Source organism: Cynara cardunculus (genome assembly GCF_001531365.2).
Source record: "Cynara cardunculus var. scolymus isolate 2C chromosome LG 6, CcrdV1, whole genome shotgun sequence".
In the NCBI taxonomy this organism is placed as follows: domain Eukaryota; kingdom Viridiplantae; phylum Streptophyta; class Magnoliopsida; order Asterales; family Asteraceae; genus Cynara; species Cynara cardunculus.
In genome coordinates, this window is record NC_037533.1 from 16,896,327 (window position 1) to 16,915,895 (window position 19,569).

The window sequence follows — 19,569 nt, forward strand, 5'->3', positions numbered from 1 at the left end:
GTTAGTTCTTGTAAGCTATTTATAGCATGCTTCATTTAATGAATAAACCACCAGATATTGAGTGATTCAATTGTGTTCTACTATATACCATTACACGAATAACCCCTCAGTGGGGATAAGGTGTAGAGATCAAGACTCAGTTCTTGTGCTTTACACTTTCCAGTTATCCTGAATGTTACTCATTTTCTATTGGTTTTCAGCCATCACATACAAGGATATCCATCTATTCGCATCTTCCGTAAGGGGAGTGATGTTAGGTAAATAGCTTACGCCGCTATCTTTATGTGCATGTCAAATCTCTTTTATGCCTTTTTCATTCTTTGATTTACTTGAATTAGGGATGTGCATGGGCACCATGAGCATGAATCATATTACGGAGACCGCGATACAGATAGCTTGGTTGAGGTAAGAATGCTATTGTTAATGACATCATCTGTACAACTTGTTTGCTTAATTGGGACTTGTGGTCCCTGCTGAATTGTCCTAATGGTAAGGAGGTGGGAATCCATAAGTGAGGCCTGGGGTTTGATTTCGGGCACCATCCATCTGCCTCTGAGACTTCCTCTGTTATGCATTGACCCAAGCCCAAGCCCAAGCCCAATCCCAAGCCCAAGCCCAAGCCCAAGCCTAAGCCTATCGGTACCTTATAGATTTTAGAAGGGGTTAGAAGGGGTGTTTTAGTATTTCTGGGACTTATTCTGTTAGCAGAGCCTCCCTTTGGGTCAGAATAATCCTATTATGCTAGTAGTATAAATCAGTGTCTGGGTGTAGGAGAGTTCTTTGCATTAATAGCTTGGTCTACGGCTGGCTTAACCAGCCTTAACCATATTTTATATGTGTCGGATCTATTTTGTTCGTGGTAAAGACAAGATACACTTAACCAGAAAAACCCGTGCTCAAATGCAGCCTCTCGAATGCTAGTAATTCCTTGTTTATCTTTCAATTAATCATACAGCCGATTACTTCTTTCCTTTGATCCTGTTTTTAATCAATTGAGTGCTTGGTTCATAACATCCTCCCTTAGGATGGTTGTGGGACCGGTACAGCAGCCCACTGCCTATACCCCTTTATTTTATGATATTCGCGTGTAATACTTCCATTCCTAGAGGTGCGTCTTACTTTAGCTAGTGTTTTCTTTCCTACAGGCAATGGAACAATTGGTTAGACCTATTGAATTGGATTCCCAAAAATCTTCTTCAAAGGATGGAGATGGCAAGACCATAGTCGATGCAAAAAGACCTGCACCACGTGGAGGAGGATGTAGAATCGAAGGGTTTGTACGAGTCAAGAAGGTAGTATTTTACATCAAAAGAGACAATGATCCCTATATGATGATCTCATATCCTTTACCAACATGTATTTACACATTCACTTGTTGCACAAATACTGTCTTCATGGAGAATTGGAAACAGCCTCTTTACCCTTGAGTAGATGAAAAGTCTTTGGACAGCCTACCGTCAAACCCTAATTTGCATGCAATTTTTTTACATTTCTCATTTTTGATGGGGCTTTAACCTTTGACCTCTACGAAGGGAGGTTGGGCTTCACCGCTAATCCTTGTACCAGTGGGCCAATGACCCTTTGGTCTTGTGATTTACTAGGTTCGTTTGACTTGAGGGTTGTTTGGTTGGTTTTCCATTAAATACTGTATGGATAAATTTCTGTGTGGATAAATTTGGAAAGGTTTTATTTGGGAAGGTTTTTTTAGATGGAAGCAGCGTCTTTTTTAATTGGGAGGGACAAGTTGGAAAAAAGAAAAAACTTGGCATTCTGTATAAAGCTCCCCCTAGAAGCTTACTCAGTGAGCCACTTTCTATATCATGTATAGCTGACCAAATAAGTTGTGTAAGCTCATTAAGCTGCTAACAACAAGCCCTTGGTTTTGTTTTTGTGCTCCAAATATGATCGAAACATGTTGTGTACTATGCAGGTTCCTGGCAATCTTGTCATTTCAGCCCGTTCAGAATCCCATTCCTTTGATGCTTCCCTGATGAACATGTCACATATCATTTCTAATTTTACCTTTGGGAAGAAGGTCACTCCAAGGATGATGAATGATCTTAGGCGACTACACCATTACACTCAAACAACCCATGACAAGTTGAGTGGCAAGGTGTACATCAATGTAGAAGATCGTGCAAATGTTACGGTAAGTTGTCTAACACTAAAGTGATAAATAAGCTTCTTCATACGCTTCTTATCGATCAGTTGATCATCCATGTTAGGATAGTCTAAAATAGCCGTGAAGGAAGGTTCCCGCATATATTGAGTTTTGATGGTCTGTGTCTAGTTGATGTCAGACTCCATCATGCCCCCTCAAATGGAGGTTAGACGGTGCTCCCTAAAACGGAGGCGAAAGAGTGTGTCGAGTATTGTATATATAGTCTTCATAGTGAGATTTTGTCCCACAGTAAATATAGTGGAATCTTACTTGTATTGATGAGCTATATATATGAATCTGAAGGTATATCACTTGTCCCACATAGGAAGAGTATATAATCTTCTTTGTTTATATGCTCTAAACATCTTATTGAATTGTTTTGAGAGATGAAATGAGGTAAGGAAGATTTGACCCTGCTATGTGGATTTTACACATATATTAAATGGTCAAAAGATAGCATTAGCACTAAAATTATCTGAATCAGTTATACACACAAACCTATGTATATGTGTACTTATCATTTAAGATCATCTCTCTTATTCCTCTCCTTTGTCTTCATACATATTTGAGCAGAAATGTTCATTGAAGATATGTTTTGTCTTCGAACATATGTAATTGATTAGGTAATTTTGGGGGTGTATTAGCCTTAACCCAAACAAACTTGATAGTGGGGGCTAATAATATCCTAAGGGCAATGTTCAATCACGTCCTAATCATTGTTTTGCTGCATTTTTTCTTCTTCCATAACTCTATTTTCTAACATCGAGTCCCTAGATGGTGCTAGACGTTGACCCTCATACCATGTGAGTATATGTGGTACCCCTTTGAATCTCTCTCTAAGGGCGCGTTTGATAGGCGGAACAGGACGGGACATGAAATGACAAAAACTTATTGTCCCACGTTTGTTGTGACGTTTAGACAGAAGCCCACCAAAATAGCTGGAACAAAATCGGGGAGATGGAACAAGATTGGTAAATTACTAAACCACCCATGTCAAATTAAAACCCTAAAACCTTGTAAATTCTTTCACCAGTCTACCTCACTCTCGCTCGTTTAGTCCAGTCCCATCTGCAAACCGAACACACCCTAAAAGAACCTTTACAAAGAGAGGAGAGGTTCATATATATATATATATATATATATATATAGAAGGAGCTTCAAAGGAGAACAATAACTAAATAAGAGAACACGAAAACGGTCAAATCACGTACCGACGGTCAACACAAGAGTGTGCAGGCGAAGTGGCCCATCACCTCAAGTTGCAGCCAAAGTCACATGAATCACTTGTGATTGTGTAAAATCACATGCGATTCGACCGTTTCTTTGGTTTAATATATATATAGGTTTGATGGTCTATGTCTAGCTGATGCGGCCTGCGGGACTCCGACATTGAGAAAGAAAACCCCGATTGGTTAAACCATAATCATTCGTTATTACTTGTATGTTTGTTAATCTCTTTCATAATTAACCCTTTTATGGACCTTTATTTATCAAGTAATACTTCAATAGGTCCTACGATGAGCTTTGTATTTGTGAAACGTGAATGTAGATAGAGCATTATCTTCAAGTTGTGAAGACTGAAGTGATGAGTTCATCTCATCAATTGATCGAAGATTACGAGTACACAGCACATAGTAGTTTGGTTCATGCACATACGATCCCCGTTGCAAAGTTCCATTTCGAGCCTTCACCGATGCAGGTTGAATATTTAAACCTCGTTTCAAAAGTTTTCCGTTTTATATCTGCTGCTCTTGTCGATTAAAATGGAAATTACTTCTAGCCACATTATTAAGGCAATTCTCAAACTAGTCATAATTTACACAAATGTTTAATTTCTTTACTCAAATGCGTACTTTTTTCACACAAATTTGTACCGTTTTATGCAAATGACCATTTTTGTTTATTTAGATGGGTAAAACATTTGCATAAAGAATGGCTAGTTTGGGAATTGGCTTGAAAATCTGGCTAAGAAGTGAATGCGGATGGGTAGTTCGGCTATTTTAGTCAATTTCCCCTTTGAAATTTATTTTTGTTGTTTCGACGTTTGTGATCAGATCTTGGTAATGGAAAATGAGAAATCGTTTCCGCATTTCATCACCAACATCTGTGCCATTATTGGTGGCATATTCACGGTTAGTCTTTATTTCACTATCATCTGTGTGCGTATATTCATGCTCTACTTTTGAATCAGATATATTGGGTTATCAACGGGTGTTAACAATCTGAGCTTTTAACGAGCTACTCGAGTTCGAGACTTCGAGCTTAATAATTCTCGAGCTCGAGTCAATCTCGAATACAAAATGAAGCTCGTTTAACTAAAGAAGTCCAGCTCCATATGCCAATGTTCGACTCGACTCGGTCAAAAGCTCAATTAAATTTTGACTCAAGCTGAGCCGTCATTAGAGTGTTCATTTTTCGAGTCAAATATGTTCATATGTTCATAAATGATACAATTAAAATATAAAAATCATCGAGCTCAAGCTAATAAATGAGTTAATCGATCACAAGTTTGAGCCCATAAACGTACAATGTATGACTCAAGTATGTTAAACGAGCATCGAGATCGAAAAGTATTTGAACTTGAGCTAGAGCACTATCTGAAAAAGTTATTCGAGCTCGAGCCTAATATTATTTTCTTTAGTCGAGCTTGAACAACCTGCTACCCAACTCGATCTAGGTTGTTAATACTCTAGGGTGATGCGGAGCCGGAGGCAGAGCCACAACTGTCTGGCATGTAGTTATTCTTGGAAACATGACTGCCGAACTTAGAAATTTCAGCATCTCTTTTCCTTTGGTTTGTAGATTGTGCATACATAAATACCCAATATAGCCCCCGGGTTGGGTTCCGTTGAGAATGAAAGTTATGATGAGAAGGGTAAGAAGAGATCTCCATCCTTGGATGAATCCTAATTGAAGAGAACCACTAGATCAACACTAATGAGATACACTAGATCAATTCCCTTCTAAAGCACTATTCATGGGTTGTTTTTGGATTAAAAGTGATCAAGGGTCCAAATCCCTTCTTACACTTCTCACATTTTAACTCATATTCTCATACGATCCTTTGTCTATAACCCTCAGGGCATATTACAATTGGTTTTGGGATTGTATATTTGCTTAAAATCGTGGGTTCGAGTCTGGGAGCCGCAGTGTGGGAGATACAATTCCTTTGGGGATTGGGCTTCTCGACACTGGACTCTTATCCCATCCACCTAGCTGACTGTTGTGCAACTTATAGAAATCCACAGGGTCTGGGCCTGCAAAGCATGATTTCACTGATGCAAAAACAGGCCAGACTGGACCTTGGGTTTGAAACAGGGCCTGATTCGGGCCTTATCAGCCGGGCTTTTTTGAGCTTTGACCTGGGTCAGCTTCGGACCAAAAATCGCTCCTTACCCAGCCTGGGCCTGGAAAAAAAGACTGTTATGGCCTTTAAAGGCCTGGCCTCAGCTTTGGGATCACTAGGCATGGGTTTTCCGGGTCGGGACTCTGGATTCCTGCTCAAGCCTTTTTGTGCATCTTTAAGTGCCTGATTTGCCTCTCATATGATGCTTTAGGAGTGTGGGCATGCTCGGGTTGCTGGTTAGTGGTTACAAACCCTTGTGCACAAATATATCAATATATAGAAAAGAGTGATGTTTTGGGGAAAACCCCAAAAATGAAAAACCGAGGAACACCCCCATAACCATTCATCTGTATGGTATGCACATGTGTATACAAGTAATTGAAGACGATTCCTAGTTTTTTAAAGCATGTGTGCATACCGTATAAATGAATGTTACTAGGGTGTTCTCCAGTTTTTCAATTTTTTTTTTTTGGTTTTCCCCTAAACCTAATCCTATAGAAAAGAAACTATGATTATTGAGGGGTTCAACTATGCATACAGGAAGTACAAACCAGCAAATTCTCCTGAAACCCAGTAAATCATGGTGATTGTTTTAGCTGGGGATGTGAAAATACTATTTTACCCTTGATTGTTTCTTTTTCCCTTTTTTACCACTGGTTTCAGGTTGCTGGGATATTGGATTCACTTCTTCACAACACAATGAGACTGGTGAAAAAAATTGAACTAGGAAAAAACCTTTAGCTGGGATACAATACAGTTTCTCGATTCGAAGGTCTTTCGGTTTTTTCCAGTTTCTCCGATAACAAGCCTCATCAGGCCATCGTTACTTCGTTGGGAGGTTTTTGCCATACGGGAGTCTCGTATCTATCAAACGAAATTGAAGGTTGGGAAATTCATTAAAATAAACGAGAGGTTGAGACGACCGGTCGGAATTAGTAACCGCAATGTCCAAATAATTTTTTAGCCGGATTTTCGTTCCTGCAACATCAAGAGGGTGGTGTGAGACTCTCTGCAGAAACCACGGATGTCTTAAGTCGATAAGTTTGTCGAGAGGAATAACATAGTAATCGATGTGGAAACACATTCGATATGGGTGGTATGTTATGTTTCTGTGAGGATATGTGGAAACTATTTGAATTGTTTTCTAAAAAAAAGCCTTTTTAGAGATAGAAGATGTTCGTACATATATTCATATTTGATGGTCTGTGTTCAGATGATATGAAACTTTAATAGTGCATGTGGTAAGGGAGATAGTACGGGATATGACAGAACAAAAACTTGTTCTGTTATTTTGGTTTGTCATTAGACTAAGATAAAAATGTATTTTTTTTTCGGTTTCACCAAAATAAGTGGAACAAAAATCAGAGAAACGAGACAAGGTTGGTAAATTACTGAACTATTAGTGTCAAATTAAGCCTTTGGCACGTAGCTTAATTGGCAAAGGGGTGGAACGACTTTGCCTATATACAAGATAGGTATCGGTTTTGATCATGGGTTCCTCCACCAGCCTCAGCCGCTGAGTAAGCTAAAAATGCCCCTTCACATCAGCGTCTTTGGAAGCGGGTTCTTTGTAGGGCCGGTTGAAGTTGCCGGTAATTAACTTTTTGCTCAAATATTAAATTAAAACCCTAAAATCTTTCACAATTCTTTCATCCGTCTTACCTCGTTCTCGCCCGTCTAGTTCCATTCCTTTTCATCCAACACAGCTCTGTATGTGTACCAAACACACCCTCTCATAGTAAAACAACAAATACTTGTATACACACAAAACAAATACCAATTTATTTCCTCATATGCGAACATTGTTCATCTTTTCACACTCCAATACAACACAATTACACAAAAATGTAAAAATAAATGATTATAAAAATAAAAATAAAAACAAAAACCAAATTGTTGTTCATGCAAATCACCAACTCAAGAAACAAGCAAATCCTCCAATGAAGCAAAGAAGGCTCATGACAACTGAAGATGCACCATTTGGAGAAGAATGAGGGTTCTTGTCCGCCGGAGACTCTTCACCTGCCGGAGCCGGAGAAGGTGGAGATTCCGATGACGATTTGTGGCTCCGATCCGCCATTACAACAACCATCACTTTCTCGTTATGTTTGCAATGTTCGGCAACTCCACTAATGAAGTAGTGAGGCCCGGACTTATCCAACTTGATCACGGTGTGACCGTCGTCGTGTTTTGCAATGGGCGTTGCGGTATTACAATTGTTATAATCGTCTTTGCTCACTTCAAGCACCGAGTCTTTATCACCCTGATATTTGAACACTATAAAAGCCCAAAAAAAAACCGATTGTATATTAGTCAGGCTGAAAAGATTTGAACCCGTCACCTTCAAGTGCCCTCATTTTCGATCAAGCATAAAGCCAAAGATAGTGAAATAAAGCCTATGAACAAACTTCAAATCTTTCGATCAACATACCATAATCCTATAAGTAACCTATTTTCTTAAGAACCAAACAAAATTCTATATCGTCATCATTTCTAAGAGATTCATGAATCCAACCCGCGACCAAGAAACGATACCATTTCGAACACCCGATTCCCGTGTGATGTTTAAATCAACCAAAACGACGATAACATCATATTAAAGCAAACTAAAAGAACCCAGTAAATTCTGCTCAGATATTTGGTCTGAGATGAAATGTAGGCAGTTCGTGTACCCAAATAGTAGAGCAGCTTTTTCCACTTCATAAAATTATGAAGAAGAATTTGACAAATTCATATCAACATTTCTGTTTTAGTTTGTATCAAAATAATTCTGTACTTTCAACAACGGCCTACTTTATGACTTTATCCTTAATTATTATGATTTACGATTGTGTAGCTATTACACTTTTAATAAACAAAAAGACAATTTTACCCTTATTTATAGAAAAAGAAATTTATTTTTAAAAGTGGACGCTTATTTTACGACAAACTAAATAACAATATAGACACTTATTTTGGTACAGATGAAGTAGAAAGAGGGAGTAGAAATCTTTAAATATGGAAGAAGATAGAGAAAATACAGCATATTATTGAAGATGCTTTTAATTAACTAAAAAGCATAATGATTACACATTTCAAAAGAAATCGAAGAAACTCACACAGGGTATCTCCGATTTGAAACCGACTTCTTTCGGCCCATTGATTATAAGTACTTGCGATGCTCCAGTCGCCAGAACCTCCGACTTTGAACTCATACGCATCTCCTTTCCGAACCACCGTCAAAAGACTTAAAATCGCCACCACGGCGGCGATCATTGCTTGCTTACGGTGGTTTACGATGGAGTTCGCCATGTTAAACAATGCAGGTGGTGGCGGCGGTGATGGCGGTGGTGGTGGCGGCGGTGGTGGTGGTGAAATTAAGTGTGACATGATGGTGGGTATTTGTAGCCAAAATTAGAGGTGAAATGGTGAAGTGGAGATGAAGCTTTTGGTTATTCTCCAAGATTTCTTGAATTGGAGCACAAAGTATATTTCATCAACTTTTCTCAAATTTTCTAATCAAAAGGAAATTACACTGTTTTTATTTATGTTTGTAATTAAAAATAAGAATCTACTTTAATTTGATTTTTATTTTAGATAATGTATTTTTAAAACTTTCATTTTGATATTTAAGATGTAAAGTTTTAAACATTTAAGTGTGTGTGTAACTGGTTGAAACATTAACCGGTTACCATACTGATGTGGTATCCAACTCATTACTATTTGTTATTCAACCCAATTTCATCTCATCACTCGCCACATCAGCATGATAATCGGTTAATGCTTCGACTGGTTATCCGGGTACTTAAATATTTAAAATTTTACATCTTAGGTACCAAAATAGAAGTTCTGCAAGTACATTATGGAAAGGAGTAATTAATTTTATTAAAAATTCATAACTAAATATGAACTTGAAAATATGTATTTATTTCTAAAAGTTAGATATTTATTTTAAAACAAAAATATGGACATTTAGGGGCCGTTTACCAAACACTTATCCGGTAAGTGCTTACCGGTAAAATTTAACATTATTATTTACATAGTGAGTAAGATTTTAGTCCACCAAAACGACATTGTGTACAACAATTTTACCCGGTAAGCGCTTACCATGGTAATGGTCGTCGTTCTCACTTACCGGGTAAGACCCTTGGTCTTTGTCTCGTTCTTAACAGATAAAATTTTTGGTTTTTGTCTCGCTCTTAATAGATAAAATTCTTGGTCTTTGTCTCGTTCTTAACAGATAAAATTCTTGATCCTTACCATATCATCCGGTGAAGTAGTGACTCAGTAGAGTATTTGAATAATGTAAAATATTCTTAAAAAATGATTATTTTTTAAAAAACAAATTCAGAATAAATTTTTTAATACAATTTTTAGTTTACAAATTAATATTTGGGTTGTGATACTTTGCTTTACTTAGTTCTCTAAGGATATTCCATATATGATATATGTCTTTGATGTATATAACCAGATATATTTCAATTTTAATGTTTTTTTATTATTTATTTATGTTGGTTTTGAAAAAGTAATAATGTTTTTATTTTTGAAGAAAATATAAATTTAAATATATCATAAAATTTTGGAAAAAAGATATATCGATATTAGTATCAAATTTACTATTTAAAGTTCTGATTGTTTGTGTAATTTTTTTAATTCGATATTTTATTTATAATTTAATTTAAATTTAATAACAAAGTAATTTATTTATCGTTTAATAATATAATTTTTACAAATATAATAATTAAGTATTTTGTTATAACTAATGATTATTCTAATTATATTTTAAATTTTTTATAATTAAAATTAGATGTATATCTCGTATTTAATTATGTTTATCTATAGTTAGTTACATAAATTCAAAATAAAACTTTAATAAGTTGTACTTATACACAATTTACTTGTGATTTTGAATTTTAAGTAATATGCATCAATAAACAATATTTTATACATAAAAATTGGTTTTTATGAATTTTTATCAAATGTTTTATAACATAATATAGATTTACAAGATTTTCTGGTTATTAATGAAAATAAATATAAAAATTTAAATGTTTGTTATGTTAATTGAGAAAAAGAAGTTAATCTTCATAGAACATGTAAATTAAAATAAATTTATGATAAATTTTAACTTTTCTTACTTTACAGCAATATAAAGTTTTGGATATGAAATTCTTAATAGTTTCATTCACAGGTAACCTCTAAATTGTTAAAAGGTGAATATTGTTTGACAAAAAAAATCTGTCTTTTAATGGTTCTAAAACCCCATGAATTCAGCGTCCTGATTTCATTGTAAACAATTACCAAACAATTATAATTCATTTTGCACTATATCATGAGAGCCTTTTAATCATTCTGACCACTTAATCATTATACATCAAGTCATTCAGCAACTGCCAAACAACCCCTAATTCAAGTTAAAACGGGTCAATCTGTAACATCTTAAACTAATTTTTAAGCTGAAGTAGTAAAAAGATGAATAGAGACTAATGAGGATTGGTTAAAACCAATTCGTCTACTGTCCAACTCATCCGGAGAAGCACAAAGTCTGGGACTTCTAAGTTTGTTTCCGGTGAACAAAAACAGCCCAAGTTATTTTAAGCCCGATACAGGTCGGACCAAGTTTTAAGGTTGAAAAAGGGCTTGATCAGGTTTTTGGGTGGGGGTCTAGGCCCGACTTGCCCCCAAAATTTCGGCTTGATCGGACTCTGAGGCCTGGCCTAGACCATGCTTCGGGCTCAATAGGTCTAGGCTTCTTCAGAGGTCCAATTCAAGGACAAGTCAATGTCGGGCTTTAGGTTTAGGCTTATTTTGCATTTCTAAACCTACGTAAACCTTCAAAACATATTTTGTACCGGTGGTTAAAAAAGGACCAATGACCATAAAGGTCAGTCCTTTTGACCACCGGTCCACGTTATAAAAACATCGTACTGCTTCATGCATGATTATATGCTACATTGACCATTTAAATGGCAAATTACACAAAATGCAACGTACGTTGATCTAATTCTTATTTTGTGTGACACACTTTGAAAGTCTTCATTTTGATATCTCATTTGTGATATCTTAAATAAGAATCAGACCAACATAATTTGCATTTTCATGCATCCTCAGATATAAACCACATGCTTAAATATCTGAGATGTCATATCTAAAATCGGTTGCAATTTGACGAAGTGGGCAAAAAAAACCAAATTATGGGAAGGGAAATAGGGGCATCAAATGATTCACATAAAGCATCCAAGAGAGTAAAGCATATGAACAAGAAAGTAAAAGCTTTCATATCCCACCACCATTCACGGTGGTTATTCCTCACCCTCAATTCTTACCACATTTAAGCATCGACGGTATCACCACCGTCTGCCGCCGCAAGGATCAGCTCCGGCTGGCCACTTCCGACGTACGTTCCGTCAAGAGCATTAGGAAGTCCCAATGCCTTCAATGCCAAATGTGCAGCCTTCTGCCCTGAAATCATCATCGCGCCAAATGTTGGCCCCTGCATTTCATCAAACACCTTGTGAACACAAGATTCAAGAACCACCATCGGAAATAATGTTCGAGTGCTGCATCAACTAGACTTTATTCTTTGAGATATATATATATATATATATATATATATATACATATATATATATGATCAGATTCAAGGCAAAACCCACAAAGAAAATGAAATTTTGAAAAACACTCTGGTAATCGCTCATTTGAACGGTACGCTCATGTGCATACAAGTAATGTGTAAGCCTCACAAGGGCTCTTTTAGAAAGTAATCTAATAGGGTTCACATATTCTCACAAGGTATCAATGTCATTCTAAGGACTCGACACCTTGAGTGGAGCAATTTGTACTTGTCTAACCCTCTAGACAAGCACAAATTATCCATAATGTTGAGAGGGGGCTACACGAGTCCCAGAATCTTGAGTCCCTAGACTGGTATTTTCCTCGAGACTTATTATCACATGGTATCAGAACCAATATCTACCACTCTACGGACTCGGCCCTCTGGAATAATTTGCACTCGCCTAGCCCTCTCTCAACACTTTGGGGAAGACCGTGGCCCCAGCCACGAGTGTCAAGTCCCTAAAGTAGTAAACCTCTACTGGATGGCTCTTTTGTAGATTAACCTAACGGGGTTCGCATATTCTCACATTAAAAAAAAGAATTTGCATCTACCATTCTTGGAGAACCGTCAATCTCTGCAACTTCCATCCCGGTAACGATCATTCCAGGAACAACCTCTCTCGTAAGCCTCACGATCGCATCTTCAGCTGTGTTCATATCGAGAGCCTTCATCCCTGGAACACTATCGATCATCCCAACGCTCCTGAGCCGCTTGACTCCGGTGGCACCCATCGGACCATCGTGGCCACACGAGCTCACGACCACCTTCGATTCCATCACGTTAGGGTCCATACACGACTGTGTGTCGTGGTTCATCGACACCAAAGCCCAGTTGGTCACAACTCCTGCAACTCTTCCTTCTTTGATGATCAAATCCTCGGCCGCCACCGCATTGAAGAGCTTCACATTTGGTCGGGCCAACAGCTTGCTCATGATGGTGGAGGTGAAAAGAGCCGCGTGTTTGATGACGACGTAGTTGTCTTGCTCGTCGTACTCGATTTCGAGCTCGTCGAGAAAGAGGTGTGCGGGCTTGCGGACAACCATGGCGGAAAATAGTTGTCCGCCGAGCCATGCACCGCCACCGGGGCTCACAGATTGCTCGATAATCGCCACCTGACCAACACATAATCAAACATTCAAACGTAATTCGTGTCCAATTGATAACATTTTCTTTACACCAAAACGTAAGATTCTATGCAATTTTTTTATCTTTAATTATATAAATTTTCGACAAGATGGAGGATCAAACGAGAACAAAGTCAAAATTAAAAAACAAAAGAACGGTCGAATCACATGCAATTATGGAACATAGTCAACGCATGGAGGAGTGGGCAAAGTCAGATGATACCACATGTCATTTTACATGTGACTAATGTAAAATCACATGTGATTCGGCCATTTTCGTGTTCTCCTATTTGATTATTTTTCTATTATAAACCTAACTCTTTTCAATTATACTCTTATATTTATCATCTTTACAAATTATATACAAACTTTACAATAACATAATAGATATATTTAACTTATTTCTTGATTATATTTTCGTGTTTTATTGTTACTGATCTATATCTATACTATATTATAAAGCATTTGACATAAACTCTTAAAAATCATTTTTTATGCATAAAAGACTGTTTATTGATGCATATTACTTAAAATTCAAGATTACAAGTAATTTGTGCATAAGTACAACTTATTAAAACTTCATGTTTGAATTCATGTAACTAACTATAGATAAATATAATAAAAATACAAGGCAAACATCTAATTTTAAATATAAAATATCTAAAGAATATCAAAATAATCATTGAATTCTAACAAAATAATTAATTATTATCTTTATGAAAATTTATATTATTAAACCAAAAATAAATTACTTCATTATTAAACTTGAAGTAAATTATAATAATAAAGTTGAATTAAAGAAATTACAAAGAAAAAAACTTTTAAATAGTCAATTTGATACTAATATTGATATATTTTTTCAAATTTTTTTATTTTATTCAAAAATAAAAACATCATCGTTTTTTTCTCAAAATCAATTAAAACCGTATTATAACATCTATAGAATCAATGAATAAAAAAAATATTAAAATTAAGATGTATCTTGTTACATCGTATGAGTATCCTTTTAATTAAATTTAATATATTATCGTGTTTTAAATTAATAAAAATATTTAACTTTTAAAATAAAGTTAAATAAATGACAACTCAGTTGTTTAAAATTTAAAACTAATAAAAATATAATTAGAGTAAACTACAAATTTAGTTCCTTATGGGTCAAAAATAACACTTTTCATCCTTACAGTTTTGAAATTACAAGATGGTTATCGTAGTTTATAAAAACTTCCAGATTTGGTCCTCCTTTTACTCCCAATCAAAAATTTCGTTAGATGAGAAGCATTTTCGTCTATTTATCGATTTGTTTTTCTATTACCTAATCAAAAACCACATGTACCAAAATCATAAAATCGGTTTCGATTTGGGTAAAAGACAAAAAAAATCGATCGAAGGACGAAAATGTCTCTCATTTACCGAAAAAAATCAACGGTCGTTAACAGAATGGACTAAGTCCGGACGTTTTTACAGACCAGTAGTTTTATAGTTTATTACATAGACATAATACAAAACCAACAATTTTTACAAGCCTACAATTTACATACCAGTTTTCATATATACATTTTTAAATTTTGGATATATATATATATATATATATATATAATACTCGTACAATGCAACGAGATAAATCTTCATTTTAATGTTTAGTTTTTATTATTTGTTTCTATCGATATAATACGATTTTATGTGGTTTTAAAAAAATGATAATATTTTTATTTTTGAATGAAATATAAATTTAAAGATATCATGAAAATTTGAAAAAATAAATCGATATTAGTATGAAATTAACTATTTAATAGTTCTTGTTTTTTTTCATGTAACTTCTTTTAATTCAATTTTTTATTATAATTTAATTTAAATTTAATAACAAAATAATTTATTTTGGKTTAATAATATAATTTTTTATAAAAATAATAATTAAACATTATGTTARAACTCAATGATTATCTTAATTATATTTTAGATTTTTTATATTTAAAATGAATTTTTATCCGGAATTAGTTACATAAATTTAAAAACAAAGCTTTAAATAAGTTATAATTACGTAAAATTACTTATAATTTTAAATTTTAAGTAATATATATTAATAAAAAATATTTTAATGATAAAAAGTGTTTTTTTAAGAGTTTTTATATAATGACTTATAACATCCACGTTCATATGAGAACAAAACTAAAAAAATAAATAAAAAATAGTCGAATTACATGTGATTGTATACGTTGATTCGGCAATTCTCGTGTTCTTTTAATTTGATTACCATTTTCATTTGAACCTCTGTAATAATTCATACAAAATCACAAATCGGTTTTAATGTGTGTTGTTTTATATACGAAATTAAGATTTGAACAAAATTTAAAATAAAATCCATAGATCAAATTTGGTGTAAGAAATATTGAAACAATGGTTATGCAAGATCCGTCACGCCATTGGAGAATGAAGAAATGGTCTAACAAATCGCAATTCAATTCCGAATGAATTCTCGACCTAAATTCCCAAAAATCATCACGATCTAGTCTGACATAGAACAACATTCAACGAAAAACCAATACCTGAACATTAGGGTTCTTGCTGAGTTCATAAGCGCATGAAAGACCAGCAGATCCAGCACCGACAACGACGACATCAGTATCAGCATAAGTAATCATATCAGTCATGTACCTCCTGGTCATTTCACGAGAAACAATCGATTCCTTAATCGGTTGAAAAGTGAAGGATCCGAGATCGTATTGTGAAGAAGAAGCTGCAGACATAGTGATGGACGTTTTGTTTAGTGCAGATTTAGGTGGTTGGACACGAATTGGGGAAGAAATTGGGACTCCATAGAAGGAGGATTGATCGAAGAAGGTAGTGTTGGTTTTGGTGGAGATAGAAGTGGTGAAAGTAGTCGCCATGGCCGCCGGAAAGATGAGAAAAGGGTGGTGGAAGATGAAGATGAAGTAATGGCGGTGGTTATGGGTCTTAAATAGCGATGGAGTACGAAAAGGAAGGATAGGATGTGAAGGGTCTAGAATGGGTACTTGGCTTATTGCCACTGCTTTTTGGAGTGATCACTGACCAAGGGTTATTTTTGGAAATTCATAAATTTATTCTTTTAGATATTTTTAGAAAGAGAGATTATTTGAAAAATGAAAAAATTGAATCTATGTTTGTTGTAGTATTAAAGACAAATTGCATGAAAAAGTAACGTATTTTAATTTGATTTTTATTTTGGGTAATGTATTTTTAAAATTTCTATTTGATATCTAAGATGTAAAGTTTTAAGGGTTATTTATAAAAATAACCGGTTTACACAACTCTTTGCTACAAAATAACCACATTTTAGAGGTTTTGCCAAAATAACCACCCGGATCGCCCCTGGGGCCGATCCGTACACAATAGGGGCGATCCCCTTTAAAAGTCTTATAATTTTTTTTCTCAAAAGTCGAGATTATTGTTCACCTCGTTGACCGTGTTTGACATCGCCCCCGGGGGGATCCGTACTGTACCGGGGGCGATCCGGGTAAAAAAAATTTTGATTTTTTTTCTAATACCAATTTCACTATAAATATCAACTTTCTAATTCATAATTTTTCACACATTCCCTTCCATTTCTTTTCTCATATATTTTACTCTCACAACCCTTAACCCATTAAACACAATAAAACATCACAACCTTTAACCCACTAAATACATAAAGTGTGTCTTTTTACATATTTAATTTCAAATTTCACGGTTTTTCGTTATAAAATAACCGGATGATAATTGTGGTTTTTTTTTTTAATTTTTTGGTATTTTTAATAAAAATGATACGTCATTGAAGTTGTATTTTTTAAATAAATACCAAAAAATTTAAAAAAAAAAACCACAATTATCATCCGGTTATTTTATAACGAAAAATCGTGATATTTGAAATTAAATACGTAAAAAGACACACTTTATGTATTTAGTGGGTTAAAGTTTGTGATGTTTTATTGTGTTTAATGAGTTAAGGGTTGTGAGAGTAAAATATATGAGAAAAGAAATGGAAGGGAATGTGTGAAAAATTATAAATTAGGAGGTTGATATTTATATTGAAATTGGTATTAGAAAAAAAAATCAAAAAATTTTTTTTTACCCGGATCGCCCCCGGTACAGTACGGATCGCCCCGGGGGGGGAGGTCAAACACGGTCAATGAGGTGAACAGTAATCTCGATTTTTGAGAATTTTTTTTAAGACTTTTAAGGGGGATCGCCCCCATTGTGCACGGGGCGATCTGGGTGGTTATTTTGGCAAAACCTCTAAAATGTGGTTATTTTGTGGCAAAGGGTTGTGTAAACCGGTTATTTTTATAAATAACTCAAGTTTTAAACATTTAAGTACCCAGATAACCGGTTGAAACATTAACCGGTTACCATGATGATGTGGCGATCGATGGTGTATTCAACTCAATATTATTTGTTGACATAAATATCTTAATTTAACCGGTTAATGCTTCAACATGTTTGATCGGTTCATGTTTCAACCGATTACTCGGGTACTTAAATGATATTATAATCTCAAATAATATTTATTATAATTTTTAGTAAACATATTTGATTAAATTTACAATGTTTAAATGATAAAAATATTAAAATTAAATGTACAATGTTATAATAAAGTAATTTTGAAAGTATGATGTTATAATAGAAATTGATGATGTTAAAATAAAGTAATTTTGAAAGTACAATGTTATAATAAGAAATGTCATGCCAGCACTATCGTATATGTGGGCAGCCTACATGGAGTCGTGGATGACGAGGTGGCAAAGAACCTGGTACAATGGGTAAATTTAATTTAAAAGGTTACTCAATGCTATAACGGGTAAATTTTTTAAAGTACGATGTCATAATAAAAGAATTTTTTAAAGTACGATTTCATCCTTATGATTTACAGTTTATTGTTGTCATGGTTCTTGTGGTTTACAATTTTTTATTGTTTTGTTATCTTATATATAGGGGGTGTATGGGATTGCTTATTTGAAACAATTTATGTTTTTCTACAAATGTCTTTATCAAGTTATTATAAGTTAGAATTGTTTAACTTCTTCATAAACTCTTTATTACCAGTTTGGTATCGTATAAGTTGTTTATCCAAACATTCAAAAGTGTTTATTATCGGTGTCACACCAAAATAAGTCAATAAGTTGTTTTAATAAGCAATCTCAAAAACCCCATTAAAAGAAGGAATTAGTCTGGGAATAAAAATTGAAATTATTAACAAACCACGGGGACAAAAATAATAGTTTACTCTTTTAATGTTGATTCTTTTGTAGGGCCAACTTAATCATCTTCTCCAGGGATCCTCGATAAGGGAACCTTGCATTAAAGATCAGTGACACGTTGTTTCTCAAGGCTTGTATTTTATATGATTATATCATGTTAAATTATCGGTACATCATCATCCGATACGCAATTTTTGTAAGGCGTTGTTTGATTTATTTTTTGGTTTTATTGTTTTTCTTTTTAGTTTTTAATATTGACTAACGAGTAATATTTTCACATGTGATTTAGTTGTTTCTTTGTTTTCTTATTTTTGCTCATGTTTTCGTTTGATTTTCTCTCTAATTATATATATATATATATATATATATATATATATATATAGAAAATAGCTCCGCTCTTAAATGAATCCTAATTGAATATCGACACTAATGAGATGCACTAGATCAATTTCCTTCTAAAGCATGCAATCCATGGGTGCGCATGAGATTAAAAGTGATCAAGGGTTCAGATATCTTCTTACGTTTCTCATCATAACTTCTCTTCTCACATGATTCTTTACACACACACACACACACACATATATATATATATATATGTGTGTGTGTGTGTGTGTGTGTGTGTGTGTGTGTGTGTGTCTGAAAGATCGTGTGAGAAAGAGAATTAAGGTGAGAAGTCTAAGAAAGGATTTGGATCTTTGATCACATTTAATCTCAAACCCATCATGAATCGCGCTTGATACGAGATTGATCAGGTGCATCTCATCTTATTGTGCATCCAAGGGTGGATATCATTTCTTATGTTATTCACCTTAACTCTTCTTCTCACCGGAACTCAACCCTATATATGTGTGTATATATATATATATATATATATATATATATATAAAGAGAGAGAGAGAGACTCGATCATGTAAAAATAAAAGTTAAGTTAAGAAGTGTAAAAAGATTTTAGACTCTTGATCACTTTTAATCGCAAAACAACCCAGGAGTTACGCTTAAAAGAAAATTGATCTATTGCATCTCATTGGTGTTGATCTAGTGGTTCTCTTCAATTGAGATGATCCTAGGGTGGAGATCCTTACCCTTCTGACCATAACTTTCTTTTGAGAACTCTCTAAATCATGAGATCT

At 34.5% G+C, this 19,569-nt stretch overlaps 3 protein-coding genes across 3 annotated transcripts in view; 1 reads left to right on the forward strand and 2 right to left on the reverse strand.

Moving 5' to 3' along the window:
- The window catches only part of LOC112514474 (protein disulfide isomerase-like 5-4), a 17,479-nt gene extending 10,820 nt beyond the window's left edge, over positions 1-6,659 (forward strand). The window contains exons 9-15 of the mRNA XM_025120961.1: positions 201-257; positions 339-405; positions 1,146-1,292; positions 1,931-2,149; positions 3,711-3,860; positions 4,216-4,293; positions 6,171-6,659. Coding sequence (XP_024976729.1) covers positions 201-257; positions 339-405; positions 1,146-1,292; positions 1,931-2,149; positions 3,711-3,860; positions 4,216-4,293; positions 6,171-6,248 — 796 coding nt within the window. The 3' untranslated portion in view covers positions 6,249-6,659. The remainder of the gene's footprint in view (positions 1-200; positions 258-338; positions 406-1,145; positions 1,293-1,930; positions 2,150-3,710; positions 3,861-4,215; positions 4,294-6,170) is intronic.
- Positions 6,660-7,267: 608 nt separating this feature from the next.
- On the reverse strand, positions 7,268-8,879 carry LOC112514866 (early nodulin-like protein 1). Its single transcript, XM_025121495.1, has 2 exons — positions 8,606-8,879; positions 7,268-7,784 (listed from the first exon to the last, which is right to left on the reverse strand). The coding sequence occupies exons 1-2, from the start codon at positions 8,874-8,876 to the stop codon at positions 7,417-7,419; spliced, it is 639 nt and encodes a 212-aa protein (XP_024977263.1). The 5' UTR covers positions 8,877-8,879; the 3' UTR covers positions 7,268-7,416.
- Positions 8,880-11,681: 2,802 nt separating this feature from the next.
- Positions 11,682-16,162, reverse strand: LOC112514948 (thiamine thiazole synthase, chloroplastic-like). Its single transcript, XM_025121597.1, has 3 exons — positions 15,770-16,162; positions 12,654-13,214; positions 11,682-11,979 (listed from the first exon to the last, which is right to left on the reverse strand). The coding sequence occupies exons 1-3, from the start codon at positions 16,109-16,111 to the stop codon at positions 11,818-11,820; spliced, it is 1,065 nt and encodes a 354-aa protein (XP_024977365.1). The 5' UTR covers positions 16,112-16,162; the 3' UTR covers positions 11,682-11,817.
- Positions 16,163-19,569: the final 3,407 nt, after the last annotated feature.